At 44.3% G+C, this 21,142-nt stretch overlaps 2 protein-coding genes across 4 annotated transcripts in view; one reads left to right on the top strand and one right to left on the bottom strand.

The window, feature by feature from the left end:
* LOC138064123 (protein FAM219A) overlaps positions 1–5,851 on the bottom strand; it is a 100,119-nt gene extending 94,268 nt beyond the window's left edge. Inside the window, exon 1 of one of the 3 annotated variants that reach the window (XM_068925280.1) lies at positions 5,616–5,851. In XM_068925280.1, the coding sequence (XP_068781381.1) occupies positions 5,616–5,675 (60 nt within the window). In that variant the 5' untranslated portion in view covers positions 5,676–5,851. The remainder of the gene's footprint in view (positions 1–5,615) is intronic. The other 2 variants (XM_068925281.1, XM_068925282.1) reach the window with 2 other exon arrangements.
* A 290-nt stretch (positions 5,852–6,141) lies between these two features.
* The window catches only part of LOC104152015 (dynein axonemal intermediate chain 1), a 150,311-nt gene continuing 135,310 nt past the window's right edge, over positions 6,142–21,142 (top strand). Inside the window, exons 1-3 of the mRNA XM_068925801.1 lie at positions 6,142–6,252; positions 18,668–18,736; positions 20,853–20,951. Coding sequence (XP_068781902.1) covers positions 6,220–6,252; positions 18,668–18,736; positions 20,853–20,951 — 201 coding nt within the window. The 5' untranslated portion in view covers positions 6,142–6,219. The remainder of the gene's footprint in view (positions 6,253–18,667; positions 18,737–20,852; positions 20,952–21,142) is intronic.

Raw genomic sequence — 21,142 nt, 5'->3', positions numbered from 1 at the left:
AAAGTGCATGGAGCACTTTATACTGACTGCTGAAATTATAATTCATTTTTGAAGGCATATCTGATAGATATTTCAATGTAGGTTTTTTGTTTTCAGCTTTTAGTTTCTAATTTTCAAAAAAATCTGTATAGAAATGCATCTTCTCTATCTTCAAGGCTCCTGGAAATTTTACACCTCCAGGATCAGTGTAAATTTGGCATCTCAGCTAGAAAAGCAAACAGCTTCATTGTAGGATGTGGCTAAACAAAATCCTTAGGTCTGCCTTAGTCATCACAACGAGAACTACCAGCCTGAGGTACCACAGCCTTGCAGACGTTTCCTAGGAACCAATTTGGCAACGGCGCTTCAGAACTAGATAGAGAAATCATTAGCCCAATTTCTCTGAAAAGGACTCCCATTTTTCACGTGGATGAAGAAGTGGGAAACTAAAAAATTATGTTCCCGTTCCCAGTTTCAGAAGGCAAGCCAAGGTCCCAGCAATTTGTGAAGAAGCTTCTCTGAAGCTGCTGCACTTCGAAAGGTGCTTTTCTTATGAAAGGTAGTACTAGTGCCAGCATGCAACTGCAATTTTACTCTACTTGCATTTCTGTGTTAAGAACAAACTGCCTAGGTCAACTAATAGGAGCGATGTGTGATCCAACACTTTCACCTGACAGCTTGCTATCATATACCAATCGGTGCTTGGTGTGTGCTAGAGACAGAGATTCAAGAGGGTTTCAAGTACTAGCAGAATCTATATTGCACATAATGCAAGTATGTTTTGTTTTAAACCAAAATACTCAAGGATTTTGCAAGAGTTCAGCTGTCAAACAACACAGATGTAGGCTTATAAGTCATGGGGAGAACAAGTAGTGAGGCTCCAGTGCTCAAGAGGATCTATATCTTATTACAGGCCCCTCTCATTGCTATTTCACAGAATATTTTAAATCATCTTTCTCTGCAGCATCCTCACTGTGCAAACATCCCTCTATCTCTCCCTCCCTCTAATATCTACCCCTGCAACAAGAAGTACATATTAGTCAAACCTCCTGACTAACAAAACTTAAGGGAAAACAAACCAACACAACAACAATAGACTAGGAAGACTTGTCTATTTGTAAAGGTACATCAAATACCAAAAACATCAACAGGGATAGTTAGTTACCTACAAAGTATAACCGTCCCAGAAGTGCTTGCTCTCATGCCTCATCCTACCATGTATCCTAGCAATGCAGGGAAATGGCTTTATCTGAAACTAACCCACTTCCCAGGAGCCAACGGGGCAAGGCCTTTCTGTGAGTAGAGAAAGATCATGACCAGATGAATCGGAGATCAGAGAGAAACAAAGGGGAACAGTTTCCTCAGCTGACCTTGCATTACAGAGATAGAGAAGATATCACAGTAAGAGTTAGGAACAAACAAGACTCCAGGTAAAATTGATTTATGTGAATTTGAAAAGACAGCCATTTCTGAGAGGAAAGCCAAGAACCTCCAATATTCAAGATAGGAAACAGGGACCAGACGAATGTCCCGTTCTTGTGAAATGTGTCCATGTGAATGGGACCAAGTGCAGGTTATCAGTCATTCTTTCTTCCACAATGAATATGCACAGAACTACGCCAGAACATCAAAATGTGTAGAGTAATATGCCTTGCAGAGCTGTGGAACACTGGGCCCCACCCTGCAACCTGCTCATGTTTAGTTAGGGTTTGTGTGCCACTCCAGACATCTCTACAGCAACTCCTTCCCATTCAGTCCTGCACCAAGTCTTTCCTTGGGTTTGCATTAGTATTTGGCAGTTCTCTTATAATGCATGTTTGTAGAGGAGGTCAGGCAGAGTCCAGCGATGCTTATCCAAAAAGGCTGGAGGGAGGAAGAAATGACTGCCTGCTCTCTTAACTTTACATCGTTGTGTCTAAAGCATAGGGAATGCTGTATGAAAGAGCTGGCCAACATATAGCCTGCAGACCAAGCGTTCCTCAGTTCTGCCACGCAACCCATAACTAGCTTTGTCATTAGTAGAGTGCAACTTGTAGCAACTAGAGATCCTGGTAAGCTTTCTCAGAGCACGCAGTGCTCCACGTGACTCCAGTTTATATCAGTTAGGTGCTGCCCTCAGCCTTGCTACAAGATGCCACCACAGTCCTTAGCTAGGCAAGTTTTGACCGTGCACCTACAAACAAAGAACGGCACCAGCAAAGAGAGAAGGCTCCCTGCCACCCTCGAGGCTCAACATCTGAGCTTTAAAGGAGTTACTTTTGCAAAAAGCTATAGATGCCTCAGGTTCTCTGTTCCTGCTCAGTAAATACAACACTGGTTATTGTCAGGATATATTCTTAGCAGTCACTGGATGTTAGTATACCATCACCCCTGACAGACAGGTGATCAATAGTGCCAGCATCAGTTGTTTGGAGGCCAAGGGGACTGCAAAGGCTTCAGACTACTTTCTAAGAATGGCCTTCCTTAAGCACCTAACAGCTGTACCCACGTCAAATTTGAACAATACCAGATCGGCAGGCCACACCGTCAAGCAGTTTCTAGGCATATCCCTGGCAGTTATCCTGGAGTTCAGCATGAAGACTTCAAAAAGTCAAGATGACACTTTATCCTCGCAGATGAACAGGACATTCAGAAGTGTCCTAGCACTTCTGGTGCTTGACCATCCACGCTGGTCAAGAATGCGGCAGCATTTTTATGGATTTCAAGAAGAGCTTGGAGATAAGCCATACTTCAGGACCCTTGTGCTGCTGCCAGGGACTGGCCAGAGTGAGTGGACAATGCTCTCCTAGCACACCATCCAGCCTAAACAGGACAAAAACACATTTCATACAGGGTATGCACTTCAGACCAAGCAAGGAATTTTTCATTCTCTATTTGCTTTCAGCAGGGGATTGTCTTTCAAAACATTTCTTTTTTAAAAGCTCCAGCAGCAGTTCATACTCGGGAAACAAGCCTCTACCTCAGGCCTTTGAATGGGGACAATTATAGCTGGCTCCTTTGGCCTTCAGCATTGGGTAATCCATCTCTGAGGCCAGGTGGAACAAAAAGCTTTTACACTAGGAAGACGAAACAAGTCCTGAGAGGTAAGGTTATTCTATACTTTAAAATACAGGAGACAGGGAAGAAGGGGAGGAGAAAAAGAAAAAAAAGATAACTAACAGAACAAAGCAGCAGTATTGGGCAGAATTGTGTTACCCAAGCAAATATTAGGTTAAACCCCCAAGCCAGCTGCTGAGCTGCACAAATTCCTGCAAGCATCCAGTCCTTACTTGCTCTTAACCTATTTGCAAGGTACAGACCAGGAGCTCCAAAGCATACCAAGCCACACAACTTCAAGGCACTGGAAGCACTGTACCAGACTTGTTCTGTCCCACATCTGAGACCAGCGCCAGCATTTCAAAGCATATGGAAGAATCTCACACATCTGCTCACTGCAACAGTCCCTCACATACACAAGGTCTCACTATGATGGCCATTATTTAACAAACAAGAACTTAAGCCCTGAAGCAGAGGGGAAAAAAAAAATTATCTTTGAAGTGGTGTTCAGAGTATTTTTTTTAATGACAATGTGAAATCCCCCTGTGAAAATGTCTTAGTTCTTGAGCTGCTGAAAAGGGAAAGGAAACAGGCTACTTCTTAAACTTGCTACCACTGTTATATGATACATCATCCCACTCAGATAGCAGGGCTGCGTGAGACAATCTCTGCAGGCCCTGTTCACTCCATATTGCAGTAGCATGCATATAACATGCTACTTCCACTGCTTTACTATTATAACAGTTTTTGTTGGAAATCAAAAATTCTAACTCTTCTAGCAAATACATAAGAGGTGTTTTTTTTTTTTTGTCTACCAACAGCTTTTCCAAATGTGCTAATCTCATTACTATGCCCACCACCCCCTACAGTATGAATAGAGGGCTGACCTTGTCACATCCACTGCCTCTGCTTGGCAAAACCATGTAAGAAAGAAATAAGGCATGCAACAACCCAATACCAGTTTGTGCGGACTTTCTTCCCCTCCCACAAACATTAAGGTTTAAAGGTTAGAAACTAAAGAACCAAACGTGTGTGCGTGTGTGTGTGTGTGTGTGTGTGTGTGTGTGCACATGTCCCCCAAGATCTGCAGAATTTGTCAACTCTCCCACCCTAATAGAAGTGTTTTTCTTGTCACTGTGGAGTGATTAGAATTTATACAACTTCACAGGAAAATCTCTGTTCACAAGGTAATTATTTTGTTCTCAACTTTTCACCAACACTAGCAACAAGAAACCAAGGAATAGAGAGGTACATCAATTCTAGATAACAGTTTGACGTACAAGGAATCTCAGTAGTGGATATTTTGAGTACTAATATGAACCTGCCGATACCCTACTCTCAACTGCCGTCAAGAGGATCTCTAGAAGTATTTCATTAAAGTTCTTTCCATCCCTCCACATGTTTCCTATCACTATCTCACACAATCAGATGCTGAGATGAAATTTGCTTACTCTAGGTGCCAAAGGGAATCAACATCTTGTGTGAGTCAGCCTGTTATCCAGCTTCCATTCCAGTTCACCAAGGTGAACTGCATTTCTGTGTTTCAACAGGCCCCCGCTTACCCATAGCAAAGTACCTTCAAACAGAGAGTGAGGCAGGCAGGAAAGAGGGGAGAGTAGCACATGAGGCAATCGTTTCCAAACCAGAAACAAAAAATGGACAAATAAATTCAAGTGTTCTACAGCATGCAGCCAGGGCACAATACAAGCAAGCAAGCTTTCGTTACCAGCCAGGGCACAATACAAGCAAGCAAGCTTTCATTACCAGAGCACAGCAGCTATACGCTTGCAAGAAAGAAGTCTTGGACTACTTGGCAATGGGCAAGTACCTCCCATGGCAGCCAGCCAACTGGCCTTCCTTCCTAAGTGTCATTGTAGAAGCTACCAAAGCCCAGGACCACTCTACTTGCCCATTTAAGCAACCACAAAATCCTGGGAGCCTGTATACTTCCTTCTCTGGAAGGGTTCCCCAGGGTCCCATGTAGTAGCGTAACCATTATGCCAACCTCTTCAGAGCTCATTAATTGAGCATAACTGTATCTATGAAGTGAAAAACATCCTTTATCGCTTGGCACGGGAGGAAAAAAAAAAATAAAGCTACAGATTTAAAAATGAACGACTTAAAAAAAAATAATCCAATGGTATGTGAGCAAAACGGTAGTTTGGCGGAAACGTTTCTTTGCAAAACACCTCGATTCTTCATCCGTCGACTACTTACGAGCCTTACCCGGAGGGCGATTGCTGCAGAGATCACACGGGGGTGGGGGGCCCCCACCCAGCCCCCTGCCTCGGCCGCCCGGCCGAGCTCCCGGCTCCCGCAGCGCCCCGAAGGCGCCGCGGCCGAACGAGCCTCCCCACGGCGGCCCCTCGCCCCGACATGACACAGCAGCGGCGGCAGCGGCCCCCAGCCCAGCCCAGCCCAGCCCAGCCCCGCCGGCGGCAGCGCCCGCGCCGCCCGCACAGCCGTTACATAACGGCCGCGGCGCGCGACCCCGCCCGCCGCAGCGCGAGCGGCGCCCCCGGGGGACCGTTAACCTCCCCCTCCCCCGCCCCCGCCCCCGCGAGACGGCTCCCGGCGGCGCGGCCCCGCCCGCCCCTCACCAGCGGCTGCATCTCGGCGCGCACGGCGGGCACCTGGAACCGGTCTATCTCCTCCATCATGGTGCCGGCGGGGCGGGGGCGGGAGCGCGGCGGGGGGCACGGGCGGGCGCGGGAGCTGCTCAGCCGCCGAAGGACGCCGCCCGCCGCCGCCGCTGCTGCTGCCTCATCGCCGCCGCTGCGCTGCTGCCGCCGCCGCCGCTCGCCGTCGAGGTGACTCAGCCGCGCCGCTTCCGGGTCCGGCCGCCGGCGCCCCGCCCCCTTCTTACATATTCACGAACGGGGCGGGGCTTCTGGAATGATTCGGGCCGCGGCGCCGGAGCCCGCATGCGCATTTCCCCGCTGGGGTTCCCCCACCCCCCCGCTGCCGCCGCGTGGGATGTACCATTCCCTCTCCGTGGGGGGAGAGGGGAGACCGTTGGTGGCAGGGGGGAAGGGTGGGTAGCGCCCAAGCGTCGAGCCCCTCCTCAGGCTGGACTGGCCGCGCGCGGCTTCCGGCGCGTTGCCATGGTTGCCACTGTCAACTTCCGGTCACCGGTGAGGGGCGGAGGAGACGCGGGGGTCTGGCAGGGGCCGGTCGGTGGCGGGCAGCGGCAGGGCAGGCAGCATGCCGACGAAGGCGGCGGACAGGCACCAGCAGGTAAGGGCCTGCCCCGCGCCGGCGTCGCAGCAGGGCGGCGCCGCGCTCCTGCCTGACAGCCCCGCGGTGACGTCACCGCCGGCGCCGTGACGTAGCCCCCAACATGGCGTCACTGCAGTGCCGCGTGCTGAGGGGGAGTCGCGGCTCACACGAAGCAGCGTTGCTCAGCGGCCCCGCTCCGGCTGTGCCACCCTCAGCTCCTGCTCCGCGTGGCTGCCGCGATGTCACTGGCACGACGCCAGGCTTATGATGACATCACCGGTTCCAGGCACTGCGTGTTACGTCATCATGCCTGGCCCAGGGATCATGTCACTCTGTGGCAGGCGCTTTTTACCCTCCAGGGTGCCCCTCTGAGCTGTAATCCCGCAGCGCTGGGTGGGATCCCCACCTTGACACTGCTGGGTGAGTGATTACATCACATCGTGTCCGTCCGTCCGTCCCCGCACGAAGGTGTTTCGTCACCCTGGCACCCTCGCCACCCTCTTCTGTCAAACTGCCGGGTCCCGAAGCAGCACCACCACACGCTGTGGCACTGCACTGCTCCTCCTTGTGAGCCTGCAGCGCTCCTCAAATGTCGCTATGTCATACCATCTCAGCAGTGTTACAGCACTGTGTTACAACACTTTCCTTCCTGGGCAGCTTTTTAATGTGCTTGAGATGTCCCCAGTATGGGCGCCTTTCAGGAACATTGAATTGGAAAGTTCAAATACCTGTTTTAAATTCATTTTTAAAAATTTCTTTCAATTACACTTAGCTGCACCTTATATCAGTATGCTTTTGTTTTACTGTTTGGTCTTCTCCCAGTTCCGACAACAAAATGAGGCTGCTAACCTGTAAGGCCCTTCCCTGGGATCAGTGAATGGGTGGGTGGATGTAGCTCTGTGAAGCTTCACCGGCTGCGTTAGGGCTCTGCAAGGGGACAGTAGCCTGTCAGCATGGATCACCTTGCAGGAAGAAGGGCCAAGTCAGGTTCAGTCCTGCACCTTGGGTACTACTGGAGTATCAAAATGTTTGATTTAAAGCAGAAGGTGAAATGGCGGATAAGAGTTTTCATAACAGGTTTTGGTTAATTCCAGCTTATTTGATCTTTTGGAGGGTGAGCATAGGTGGGCCAGAGGTGACCCAGAACGAGAGACCTGCTTCCTTAATCCAGAAGGTATGCCAGAAAACTATAAATGACCAAGAAAAGCTGAAAGGAAACAAAGGGGGACAGATAGGAAGGTTCAAAGCAGTGAGATGGTAGTCAAGATCCCTGGACAATCACTGCCGGTCTGTGAGAGAACCCAAAACCCCATCCACGGACACTGGTAGTGGAGCTCTGTCAGGATGCATGCAACAAGGGAACAGAAACCCTTGCTGATCTTTCCCTCTCTGGATTGGTTTATGATCAAGTAACTTCTAATTATCTGAGAGCGACTCATCTGGATTGTGGCTTTCCCGTACCATGGTTGTGTAGACTCTGTGCAGACCTATACAGCTTCTGGAGCCTGTGCTATTAAACCCTGCTAGATGTGAGCTGACTGTGTGTTGAGCTCTGCAGAGCCAGATCAGATCTCCCTGCTCCTATAACTTGAGTGCTGGAACCCGAAACCCAGAAGTACTCAAGTGGTCTGTGGGCCTGATGTCTGATGGATGCCACTTGGTTGTTTCTGCACACGTGGTAAGAGGACTTCTTGGCTTTAGAGTAGTGAAAGAAAAGAGAGAGGATCTCTGTAACATTCCTAAAGCTTCAACTATGAAGAACTAGCAATTTTCAAGTTACAAAGGGCTTTATTGCCACAAATTCAAAACCAAAGACCACATTCAGTCCTCGATAATGGAGATGTTTATGCTGAAATTGTATAACCCATTAATGGTAATAATGATATGCACTAAACTCAGGTTGAAATGCTTGCTGTGAATTTAATTTTTTTTTTAATTTTACAATTTCCACATAAATACATTCAATCATTTTCGGTAACCATTATCTTAAATAGCCTGAAATGAATAGGCTTTGATTTACATGTTACTTGAAAAACTTAATTAAAGTTCTGTAAAGACATTCATTTTTTCTTAAAGTTCTTGAAAAATCATAAACTGTTTAAACTCTTTGGATTTTTGACTTTTCACATAACTTTAAATAAAATTATTATCTTTAAAGTTATTGCAACTCATCCTATATTGCCTTTCCTTGTACTTGTCAAATCTGATTGTATTTGCCTTGTGCTTGTTATATCTGATTGCTCTTTCATGTACTTTTGTCTGCTAAAATATTTTTGCAGTGGAGGAATTGTATGTATTTCCGGTAGCTGGTTCCGGAGTCCAGGGGCTTTTGCCCCATTGTCACTGACTCAAAATGCAGCCCACACCACAGGTGCTGTGAGAGCCACAATGCTGAATGGCTGTGCCTGTGCCTGCCTCACTTCCCAATCAGAGCCTGACATTTGTTATTTGCTGAGGCCTGATGGCCCGTATAAAATAGACTGGTGAGTCAAAGTCTAGATTCTAATTCTTGCCAAGAAAATCTCTTTTGAAAATAAACAAGTTAGGTCCTTTCTCATACATGTTTTTCCTCTCTGTCAGTGATCATAATGAGGCAGGAAACAAGCCTGCTACTAGTCTGTGAGCCTGTTTTTTCTACTGAGCACTATTTCCATGGACTATTTTTCTTGTCCCTTTCATTGCAGATTCTTCTCTGTCACTTTATTGGTCTCACTTGTCCCTGTGTTCTTCATTCCTCTGTTCTGCTTCCTGCATGGTTCCTTTGTTCTGCTCTGCCTCCTAGGTTTTTCGTTGTTGACCGCTCTCTTTGAAATTTTTCTTCCTAAGGTGGTTCTCACAGCCAAGATAGTTACTTCACTGTTATCAAGTTCTTCGCTTTTACCACGTCATGTACAGGCCCTCCTTCACTTTCAAGGCTATGTGTTCTTCACGTGGTCTTGAGTAATTCTTTTTTTTTTATTTTTCCTCCAGGTGGTGGTTGTCTGCTCTTCTTCTGTGCCCTTCTTGTCTCTGCCTTCTCTGATGTCAGCTTCTTGCTTTGTTTCGCTCTTTATCTCTTCATCCTGGTGACTTCATCTCCAGTTCAGTCTCCAGCCACCAGATGTCTTTTATATGTCAAAAGCTGGTGTGCCATCAGGCATAAAGGCATTGTCCTTCAAGGTGAATGACTTGATGTGGTCCTTAATGAGAACTGTCTTTAGGCCATTCCTGGTCTGTGTGTTCATTAATAAGGAATGTGCTTCAGTGTTCAAAGTCTATGAAAATAACTGGGTATCCCTAGCTCTTTGTATGCATAATGCAGCTTTGTAAAAAATAAAACTCAGATATGCTCTGTACTTTAGTAACATCTTCCCTTTCAGATCTGAAATGCATTGCAAGTAACCGAGCCCAGCAGTATCTTGGGCAGAGGCAGAGTTAGGGAAAGCTTAAGCCAGCATCTCCAAATCTAACTGAAGTCAATGGAAGGTTTAGATTCTCAGCTCCTCTGAAAATTAGGTCTTGACTATGGCAAGCAAAACACTCAGGAGTATAATGTTCTTCAGAAACACTGACCTGTGAGACACGTACAAGTACCTGCAAAAAGCTGTTGGTAGGGCAGGGCACAGGACTGTATTAGCCCTGTGCCAGTTCTGTGCGTTGCCCTGGGTGGCAAGAGGAAGTGGCTAACAATTCTGAGATTTATAAAAGCAATTATTTAAGTGTGGTTGTCACACATGCTGCTGGAGGTGTAGGCTATGCTGAATCCAGAGTTCCATTTCTTCACTGTGTGGCTCAGGGAAAAGCCTTGTCTGAGCATTGGCGTGTACCCTGTGCTGCTGTGTATGTCTGTGGCTGGACCCATGCAAGGAAACACTAGATTTGACTGTGGTTTCTTAACTGACATTGCATGCACTTCTTTGTCTGCATTCACAGCATGCCTGTGCTTAGAACCGGGCTGGCTGGACTTACCACTTAGGATCAATCCCCACTTTCAGCAACAGATAACTTTCACAGCCTAAGCAAAGCATCTGGATGTGGACAGCGAGGCAGTTCTCCTTACACTTGATGTGTGGGCTTGCACCCACTAACCTGTAAACAGTTTCTTTTTTGTTCAGCAAGTTGTCAAAGCAAAACAAAGAGATCCCTCCCCACTGCAGTCAACAATTGGACACATTTTACTTTTTTTGTCAGCAAAGGCTTTAAGGTACTTGTTGGCTCTTACACATGCGTTAAACCATCTATGTAATATAAAATAAACAGTTAGTTTAGTGTTTCTCAGAAAGCAGATTAAAAAACGTGTTGGTAAATAGCTCTTAAATTGGCATCCCTAGTGTGTGTAAATGGATGTCTGCTGCAGGGCAGGCTAGAAGTCATTTTGCTTCCTTTGGCTTTGTTACCATGCCGTGCTTCCCCGCTCGTTGTGTCAAGCAGTGGTTTACTATGGAGACTGCTAATATTCAAAACAAGGATAAAAAGCTAGCAGGAAATTATTAAATGGTTTTACAGAAATGTCAAGCCTAGCTCTTATAACAGACTCTCCCTTTTCCCCTCAGAATCCTACGAGCAGCCTCATTCTTCTGTTTTTTCAGGTTACCTGTTAACCTTTGTGCCGTGCTCTAGGGGAAGAAGGAATGATAATGTCTCTGCTCAGGAAGCTAAAGTAAACTTAGCAGGAGTGTTCTGTGATTACTCAGCCTTGCAGTCTGATTGTTTTCTGCTGAGCTTATGTAGGGAGCAAAGAGGCTGTAGGAATGTCTCTTTAGTGATCTTAAAAAAACATAGTCTGGGTTTGTCATTGCCCTGTGCTGAGTGTTTCATTAATACGTAATCGATTTTCAGCCCTTGAAAAATTTGCTTAATATGAACTGACAGTTCTTCTTTGAAAAGTAATCAACCTGCCTCATCCTTCCCCCAAATTATCTGGTATTTTAGGCTGGATCTGCAAACCCAGGCAGCTCAGCCCTCCTTTTGCTTTAAGTACAGGGAGAAATTTCACCTTGCTCAAGGAGATACTGTATAGTGAGGTATCTAGCTCCTCACTTTGTAGTGTGCATGCAGTGACCAGTTGCAAGAGCTAGTCAGGAAGGGATAATCTAATCTGACAGCACAGGAGAAGGATGCACTGCCCAGCGAAGGCTACAGTGAGGGATCTTATCCTGGCTGGCAGAACAGCATACGTGGCAATGTCATTGCATCTCCTACTTGATTAGTCCAGGCAGGCTTTGGATCTGAACATGAAGGATGGACATATTTTTTTCTGAAGGATTTCTGTAGTCATGAATTGAGGATTTGACCCAGTTCTCGAATGAACACTTGCTCTTAGGAGTAAATCTCTGCTTCCTAGATGATTTACTTACCGTCAGCATTACCCCTGACAACTCAGAAGTTATCTGCAGCAGAGGGTAAATAGTTGAAAAGTAAGGCTATACAAAATATCTGTTAAAAAACAAGTGGTCAGGATTGTTCCTGGACTTGGAAAAAGCTTTTGAACTTTTGCTATTTATTCAAGAAGGCAGAGACTGATAGTTCTGTCTGTTTTGTGTGAAATGAGTTAATGAGTCTCAGATCAGCAATTAGTGGGTTGTCACATCATCAACAAAAAGAGAATAGTAATCACTGCTGATAGAGTTAGCAAGAAGACCAAGGCATGGATGGATGGTGAAGTGTGATTCTACATTTTCCTCTTCTTAGGCCGAGTTGGAAGCATATTAGTAGGGTGTAACGGCAAAACTCTCACCACACATGGAATCTCTTTGATGCTTGCCCTCCGCTTACATGTTCCTTCAGAAATATGGATGCAGAAACAGGATAGCTCTTCCCCAAATGCCAACGTGGTAATGCCCCTCTGATATACAGCAGTGTGTATACAGCAAAGTGTTCCACACTTTGGAAAGTGGCTGTGAATGCCTTCTTATTTTCATTTACTGATTTTATAATTAAAAATTATTTAGAGGAATTTAATTTGCAGACAGCCCAAGAATGCTACCTAAAAATACACTTAGAAATGAATGTTGGGCAGCTCAAGCATAGCAACAGGAGAACTTCTGGCTGAAGGACTTGATTTTGCTGCTATTTGTATCTCCTGATGGCTTATCTGCTTTAGGGGGAGCAGTGGGGAGGGAAAGGAGAATTAAAAGGCACTTAAAACATCACTTTTCAGCTATTTCCTCTCTTCATCTCTGTTGCCCTGTTAGATTACTGTATCTTTGCTCTAGGGGCTATTTTCTAGCAATGTCAGTGTCTGGTGTAGGTAGGAATTTCTAGGCGCTACTATCATAAATATGTCGTGGAAGAAAGATACAGAAGAGGCCAATCATTTGAGTTTTAAAGATCCTTAATTTAGATATTGTGACTGTTACGGAGTTCTAATTTCTTTTCGCTGCGGGAATTATGCTAAGTCTGTTCATTTGTTCCGTGTAAGATGCAAATGGTCATCAGAGAAAAACATTTCTAGCATGCATAAATTCTTGCTTTGGCATTTTGCACTGTAGCAGTGCAGCACCTCCCAGTGTGATCTGAGTTATAGTGATGACTTGGCAATGAGAAACTCCTTGCAACTCTTTTATGCCTTCTACCTATTCCCTGGTTCCCTAGCAACAATGGCTCTTTTATCTAATACAACTTTCTCATAATTATTCACTCTTGTATTCTTATTAATTATTATTACTACAGGCAGGTATAGTAGCAGCATTTGTTATAAGGATTTATGAAGACTGTTAATGGTTTCTATAGTAAGACCATCTTCAGTTTGTATAGGATTTGCCATAATTTAACAGTTTGGGTTGAACTGTGCTTTGTTGGGTGTCTGACACAGGCTACATTAAAAACCAGTTCTCCCAGATGCTGAACCATATGAACCAAAATTCTCCTAGTAACTTATTATGTGAACTCTGTCCATGCTAGTAAGCCTGAGAGAGATCCAGAGAGGCAGGGAGCCTACCAAAAAAGTATATGATTAGGTAATTAATCAGTATCTCATACTGTCTGTGCCCAATTGGATGAAATGAAGGTTGCCACAGCAACCTTAATTCTCATGTTTTCTAACTTCTGAATGCTTCTCTTTGTGATCCTAATAATAGTCTGTTAACTTAAGATTCTTTGTCTAGCTAATTATATAACAGCAAAAATGTGCTTGAATTTTAGAGACATGTATGAAGGCAGGTCCTTGTCATGAGGATCTTGTTAGTCAACATACAGTCATTATATTGATTTACAGTTATAGTTTATTTATTGTTTGTATTGTGGATGCGTTTGTGACCTGTTTGTCACCTGTTTGTGACCTGGTACTGACTGTACCAGTGTTGTACAGTGTACAAACACTGTATAAATATGGAACAACGAAATAGTTCATACTGCAAAAGGATTACAGCTTAAATAATACTCTCTGAATAACAGATTGATATAGTAAAGAAAAGAATGTGGAGATGGTGGCTGTCATGCTGAGCAACGGTGGCAGGACCTCAACTACCTGGATGCTCTTGAGGACTTCTAACAGCTAATGTGAGAGAGAGGAGTTTTAAGGAAAGATCTGAAGAAGGACAATGTGCTGGCTTTGGAAGGGTTCACAGGGAGCTACTCCCTTGCAAAAGACAAATAAAGAGGACAAAACACAGTGCTACCCCCCAAAAAGGGATGTCAGGACTGCCTTTTTCAGCAGACAGCACAGCGGTAGGCTTTGTGGTATTATCAGAATGAGGAGACAACATACAAGGTTTTGTTCTCTTGACTGACCCGTGTTTGCCCTCTGTCTTGCCTCTTCTATAGGTTTTAAACAGATCTGCTAGTTTCAAAGAGTGTTCCCTACTGCTAATATTGCAGAATTTGATATAGGCTGTAACTATAGGGTGTTGTGGTGCACACCAGCAGGAGTGGTGCTTGCATACCGAAGGCTGCCTTCTGCTTTTTACACTGGTTTCTGTAGCATATTGAGTCAAGTAGAGTTGCAGTCTTTACCTTCAGCGGCCACGGTCCAGGATAACACGCAAATACTATCGTCAGCTTGCCATTGTCAGAGCAGTACTGTGACGGACGGTTTGTCTAAGCAGCAGAGAGAGGACTGAAGGACTGTGGAATGAGATAAAGACCAATGTCCTCCTGGTGCTTCCTCCTGCCTGCCAGACAAATCAGCTCTCAGCTGGTCCAGCTGTCCGTCCTGTCTGTGTAGACTACACAGGGAAGAGATCTGTGTGGTACTCGAGCAGCCCTGAGGCATAATTGTTAGGGTTTTGAAGGGACTGGCTTTCTTTTTTTATGAGGGTGTATAGTCCAACTGTAGCCCGTCTGATGTAGATCCTGGAGCAAACTGTCCGGTCAGTTGTGTCCTTGCTCCCTCCTGTGGGGAATTAGTTTGCTTTGCTCCCAGAGGAGCCTCAAGCAAGCTGGCAGGAGCACCACGTAGGCAGGCAGGGAGCGAGGTCTGGCAGTAAGGTGGGAATGAGACACGGTGAGCAAGTGGGCAAATCCCACCAACTGGTGCAACGAGACCCCTCCCTTGCACACCCTCTCCCAGTCTCACAGGACTGGATGTAGCACTCCTGTCGATTTTGCTGGCTGATAGAGCATAATAGCATGCATGGAATAAAACTGAAGGCTTTCAGAGCCTGGTTCATTGTTGTGATAGTCTGTAAACTTTGTTACACTCAATTATCTTCTTTATGGGCAAAGAGCAAGCACACCTTATATATATGTAGCTAAGACTTTATTGTTAACAGAAATCTTTAACGTCTAAGCATTATTGGTCCATATCTAATTATTTTAGAAAAAAGAGAAATACTTCTGTGAAGAAAAAGTTTCAATAATAATAATAATACCTTTACAATTGTTATACACAGTTTCTTAGTTTCTACCCCTTTTCCCAGTGTTGTGCTTACCCTTCTTCTGCTCCTCTGGGTCCCAAGGTCAGTGATTTAATTTTAGTGTTGATGGGGATGTAATGGCGCGTTGTCAGCATCTGGAGTCCTTCACCAGGAAGAATGTGATGTTCATGTTGATGATTTCTTCTTCCTTACCTTAAGATCCACTTGGGTTCGCTTTAATATGTTTGATAACATGATTTCACACTGTGCTCTATCTTCATTGGTTTGGTGTTCCACATTACATCCGAATTTACTGTTTATGGTGCTTTTAAAGTATGCTAAATACTATTTTCTTCTTCTCTTTGTTATCACTAAAATCAATTTTATCCAGCTCCAGCTCTGCATTTCTTCAGCTGACCACTGGTGAGTTGTTTATAGCTGTGGGGTGTCCTGTGTCAAGCCTGTGCCCTGTCTCTATCATCCCATGCCTGTAGTCCTCTACACAGCATCCTTCTCAGGATGTTCTTTATCAAAGCAGGCCTATATTTCTCTACACCATGTCGTTGTATTACAGTCATAAAACCGTGGTGGTACCATACAATGAGAAACAAAAGTAAAATAAATTAGCCAGTCAGTTAGAAAAGTCATCACCTAGTCCATTAGAAAAGCTGCTGTTCGGCTAAACCAAGTAAAACAAAACTACAGGCAGATCAAGAAAAGCTTAGGAGGAGCAAGCCTGACAAGCCTCAGTCCTGAGGCCTTGCAAACTCAGTACAACGCCTGTGGCCTGTTATTAGCAATGGCAATACTGCATTAGAGGGCTACATGGTTGCAAATCGAAAGAAATCTTGGGGCAAGACTGAACAGGTGAGTTATAAGTGTGAGAGGCCAAGTAGGAAGAACGTTCCCAAGCCGAGGAATTCAGGGCAGTGAGAGTGGGAGAATGGCAGCACGAAGCTGAGACCTCGCTGCTTCCCTGTGACAGTGGTGCCTTGGGCCATATTCACATTGCTCTGGGTTTCGTTGGCGTTCGTGCCGTATCACTTCTCACTTCCTGTGCTGCGCTAAATTATTGCTGCCTTTCTGACACCTAGGCTCGCTCGCTGTCCTGCAAACCCTTTATGGTGTGGGGAGCAGGGCAGGGTTGCTGCTTCCTTCCAGGGGCATCAGACTCTAGCTTCCTCAGTGTCACATTTGGATTTTCGTAGAGTTGCAGATATTTATTCACTGGCAGCTCTTTAGATTATGTTAATTGAAATGTGTGCCACTGCCAAAATCAATTACCCTCAGATTGCCTTGTCAATGCCTTTACTGCTGGATAAGTGCTTTTATAGACTCATTTACAGAGCCTAATAGTAAGGAGGCTTTGTTTTGTATTTAAAATTAGCAGTTTGATTTCGATTTGGGTCTAAATGAAATTCTGCTCTGAAAATCTATCTTAAATTTTGTTGCTTAAATCCCGTTTAGTTCACATGTAGCATGCTCCTTGTGGGATAGGGTGCTGTGTTACCTGCACCGATAGGAAGCAGGTAACAAGCAATTGCACTGGGGGAGCAGGCCGGCCGTGTCATTCGGTGGTGTGAGGAGTGGCTGTGACACCAGGGCTCATGGGTGCTCTGCTCTGCCCTGCTACCAGCCCATGGTGGGATTTGAAGGAAATGTCAGAACTCTTTCTTTATTTTTTCTAAGAGTAATAAGACATTATATTTCAAAGTGGGGGACATATTCTAAGCGTAGAGATGTATGTCTGCTCATTTCTCATTCATTGTTTCTGATATGCCTTTTCCAGAATAAAAAGAAAACCCTGACACCTTGTTAATGTCAGCAATCTTACATGCCTTGACTTGTACAAAGGGAAACAACTTTGAAACTCTCAATCTCTCATCATCTTAAAATATTTTTCTTCTGAGTTCTTATTGCCAAGCCTTAACAAATAATGGGGTTTTAGAAATAAGACTTGGGGAAGTTGGGTCAAAGTCACAATGACTACATAATTGCTTAATACATAGGAAGCAGATGGGAGAAGTGGAAATTTAATTTTCATAATAAAGGGGAATCATGAGGGGAGAGTCTAGGAATTTATATAGACACCCATGCTCCATAAGGTATTTATAACATATATGGAAAAGGGGATGAATAATACATAATGTGAAAAAGCTAGACTTTGCAGTAGAAAAACTAGGAAAGTCAGATGAAAATAGCAAGTGGCAGACTTAAACAGCAAGCAGTGGTTCTTTGCATTAGCATTAGTTGTACTGTGGGAGTCCTTACTGTGAGAAGTTGTGCGTGCTAAAAATGTAAACGGATTCAAAAATGACTGAATAAGTTTGAAGAGAAAAAGGTCTGCCGATATGAAATAAAAAGGATAGCATATCTGGTTCAAGAAGTCCCTATTGGAGATTGAAAGGGCATCCTGGAGATTGCTCCATAGATATCTGCTTTTGAATACTGTTGGAGACAGATACTTGTCTAAGTGGACTGTTCATCTGAGCTGAAAGGCACACTCTTGTGTTCTTCCAAAGAAAAATGAAAAACACACGGGCGCTTTCCCTACCCCTTTGTTTTCATTCCCACTTCTCCTCTTGCATACCCTTCTGCCCTCTCACAAAATCAAAAGTTTTTTCCATGTAAATTCCCCTATTTTTGCTATACAGCCCATCTGATCTCCTTATCACTTTTGTACCCACTCCTATACCTTCTCTCATATCTCCGGAACGTATTTCTTTTCTGGCTTTTCTCCTAACACCAGGAGGTTTAAATAAAAATCTCCACACTGTGGATCCCACTTGCGTCATTGGCTACCAGCCTCCTTTTCTCCTTACGTTTTATCTTCAGCCTCATAGAATATGTTGATGTAAATTTTCTCTGAAACTATTCTTACGAAGTTCTCTAACGTCTTCTCCTTTCCTTGAGTTATCAGTTTTCTTTGATACGGTCAGCCAGGCTCCTCTTGGAATAAGGTACTTTCTCTCACTATCTTCTGGGTTCTCTTCCTGTTTGTCCCTCAGTGTCCTCTCAAAAGGATCCTCTTCACTTCCTCTCCTACTTTCTGTAAAGCTTTCATAAGACTTTGCCACTGGTGCCCTTCTTCTACTCTTTAACCTCTATGTAACCTCCCCTAGAAATACACTGTAAGGCTCCCTGTACCTTTTTCATTGTTTTCTTCAAAGCCTGTCTTAAAACCTTTTTTTTTTTTAATGCTCTGATGCACTCAGGGAGATGAGCTCAGGCAGTGGTTGACGTCCCAGCTGTTCATCAGTGTTTTCCATTGCTTTTCAGCACTCATTACTCTGTAGGTATTAATCTGCTGTCCCTTGCCTCACCGTGACATGCAAGCATTTGGGGCAAAAGCAGTTTTTCTCATGTGTTTGAACAGGGCACTAGAATGCAGGGTGCAGAACATTTAGGTGTGTAACAAATTAGCAGTAACCAGGGTAAAGCGCAGTGTTGCTTCATGCAGGTAAACTGTTGTTGTCTTATATTATGACAGTCACTGCTTTTCATTCCAATGACTTACAGGCAAAGCACTGGAATATGTTGGCTTTTGAAACATACCATTGCAGGAAATGTTAACAAGCACATTGAAGTTTTATTCTGCCGTGGCTAAATTAGGAAACAAAATGTTTTAAAGGTTTACCTTGGATGTGTTATTTTTCCAGGGCCAAAGTGGACCTTCGGGAGGAAAGGCAGTACTACCAAGGCCTGCTAAATCTGTATCCAAAAAACGGGTAAGATCCACAAATCCAAGAGTTTTTAAAAATCTTTCTTTTCCTCTTTATCTGTGAGAGGCAAACTAGAGTATATTTGAATAATGGCATATTTTACAGAACTGGTAACATTATAGCGTATTTAGCAGTAAGGGTTTGCTATAGATTTCCATTGAGGAGGGAATTCACTAGCAAATTAGAATAAAAAATGGAAACTAAAACAAAGTCACAATTTAGATAAACTACAAAATGAAAGGATCAAAAAAAGTTTGTGATGTAAGTTCCAAAATATAAGCTGACATGGACTGTGGAAAAAACTGCCTTCTCTGGTTAGAAAATTCAAAACATAGCCCAGATTCATATAATTAACATAGAAGTACAGCATTAGAGAGAACAGTGTCAACTTTTTGACTGTTAGACTCATCACAACGCTTTTCATTGCCAGGCAAATAAATCCTTAGGGGAGCACCCTTATTCAATCTGCCTTCCTCTTATGTAGAGCCAAATCATGAGATGATGTAAATTGGCTTAGCTCCATTGACATGGATGGAGGAAGACAAATTAACCTCAACCCAGTGTTCTTTAAGCAGGCAAGGTTTGTAAACAGCTTTTCACTTCTTAAGACAAATCGCAGCCTTGTTAAACATTCATCTTTTGATCCTTTAAAAACGGTAAGGCATTTACCTTTAAATAAAAAAGTAAATAAAAAATTGCTTACCTATTTAAAACCCAACAGTATTTTAATCATCGTCTCAGCACTGAACTAGCTGGCATTGAATTATATAAGATAAATGTCCTACAAGCAGATGTTCACGTGGGTAACATTGCATCACAAACAACTGTTCTGCTGTCGCGGTCTCTTGAGAACGAGAGATCCTGACTTACCTCCTGTTTACCTCATTTCAGTTCCCTTTTTCCTGGTGGAAACTTAATCGCAGCCTGCAAGTTTCCTTAGGTGCCTGGCACACGCAAAATTCTCTGTTGCTTTCAGCTGCTGCGCACTTATACACGGCACTCTGCTTTTTACCTTTGCGGTGCTCTGCAGATAGTAGTGCTTTGCTGGGGCAGCAGCACTAACCAAAAATGAGGATGTTCTTTCTCCTCCTTCCCACTCGAGCCTCTTCCTTGTGCCTCATTGGTGTTTAGAGTGATTCCTTGTGCCTCATTGGTGTTTAGAGTGATAGGGAACTTCCTAGGCATGTTTTTCTATGTCTGGAGCCCTATACTCACACCTCTTATCCTGGAATGTTCCTGTGATCCATACTCCAGTCACTGTACCTGCAAACAGCCTTCACTTACACCCTGGACTCATCGACAGCTGCCTATGGCTATAAAGTTTAATAGACCTGAGAGAATTGTGTTTAAAGGAATGACTGATTTATTTTAAATCAACTCATTACACGTTTCAAACTGAGGGAGAAATTTTGCTCTGAGCAGCTAAACTCTTTAATCAGCAACTTGGTGTTCTGGCAGTTTATCTGTAATAACAAGTAATTGAAATTCATCCCTGCAGTGATCCCTTTCCTATTAATGACACCATATCATGACACCAGCCCAAGCCCAGCCCAAGGAGACCAGCTCTCTGTGTTGTGGGAGTGCAGACCAGCTGGCCTTTGCAAGAAAATGGTTAACATTTCTCCTGAAGTCTCATCCCTACAGTTTTGTATCTTGAACTAATTTCTAAGTGTATCTCATATAATAGCACTTCAGAAGTAATTGCGAGTCCTTGAACTGTGTCTTTGATCAGATCTAAACTACAGCCCATTTGGGCATTATATGGCCAAAAGTTACAAACTTCTGAACTGAAACTCAAGTGGAGTTACTTGAATTTTGTTACTGGAGCTACTCCAGTTTTGTTACAGGCCAGGAGTTGTCTTCAGACCACAGCTCCTCGAACTGAGAGCAGATTCTCAGTTGTCCTGCTCACACCCACTGCACTCTTGCTGGCAGCTGTACTCATTCAACAGTCTTAAAATTTGGGCCTGCCATTTGGGGTTATCTGGTCTGGTCCGGGCACAGATGGACAGGGAAGTGCAGGTTCCTCTTCCTCACTCCGCACCTGGAGAAGGGCTGCTTTGGAAGCAAGTGAAATGGTCATAGTCTTGGTGCACTAATGAGCTTATCGTTTCTATACTAGGATGAAGATGTGTTCACTGAAGTGGGAGAGGGGCTCGATGAATGGGCAGCAGCAAAGACTCTAATCAAACCCCCAGATCAACTGGAGTTGACAGAAGCTGTGAGTAAAACTGTTCCTGGAGTTGGCGTGAGAAATATACAAAACTCCCTAAAACGAAGCGTGCCTCCTACCCCTTTGTTTTGACGGACATTCTGCAGAGTGAAAAGCTCCAGCGCTTGCTAGTATACAATATCTGCAGTTTAAACCAAAATGGCTTTCAGCAGGAAAACTGGGAGTGTGTGCTTTGAAGC

Source organism: Struthio camelus, chromosome W, assembly GCF_040807025.1.
Source record: "Struthio camelus isolate bStrCam1 chromosome W, bStrCam1.hap1, whole genome shotgun sequence".
Taxonomy (NCBI): domain Eukaryota; kingdom Metazoa; phylum Chordata; class Aves; order Struthioniformes; family Struthionidae; genus Struthio; species Struthio camelus.
The sequence above is the reverse complement of the archived record's forward strand: the minus strand, read 5'-3'. Positions and strand labels throughout refer to the sequence as shown.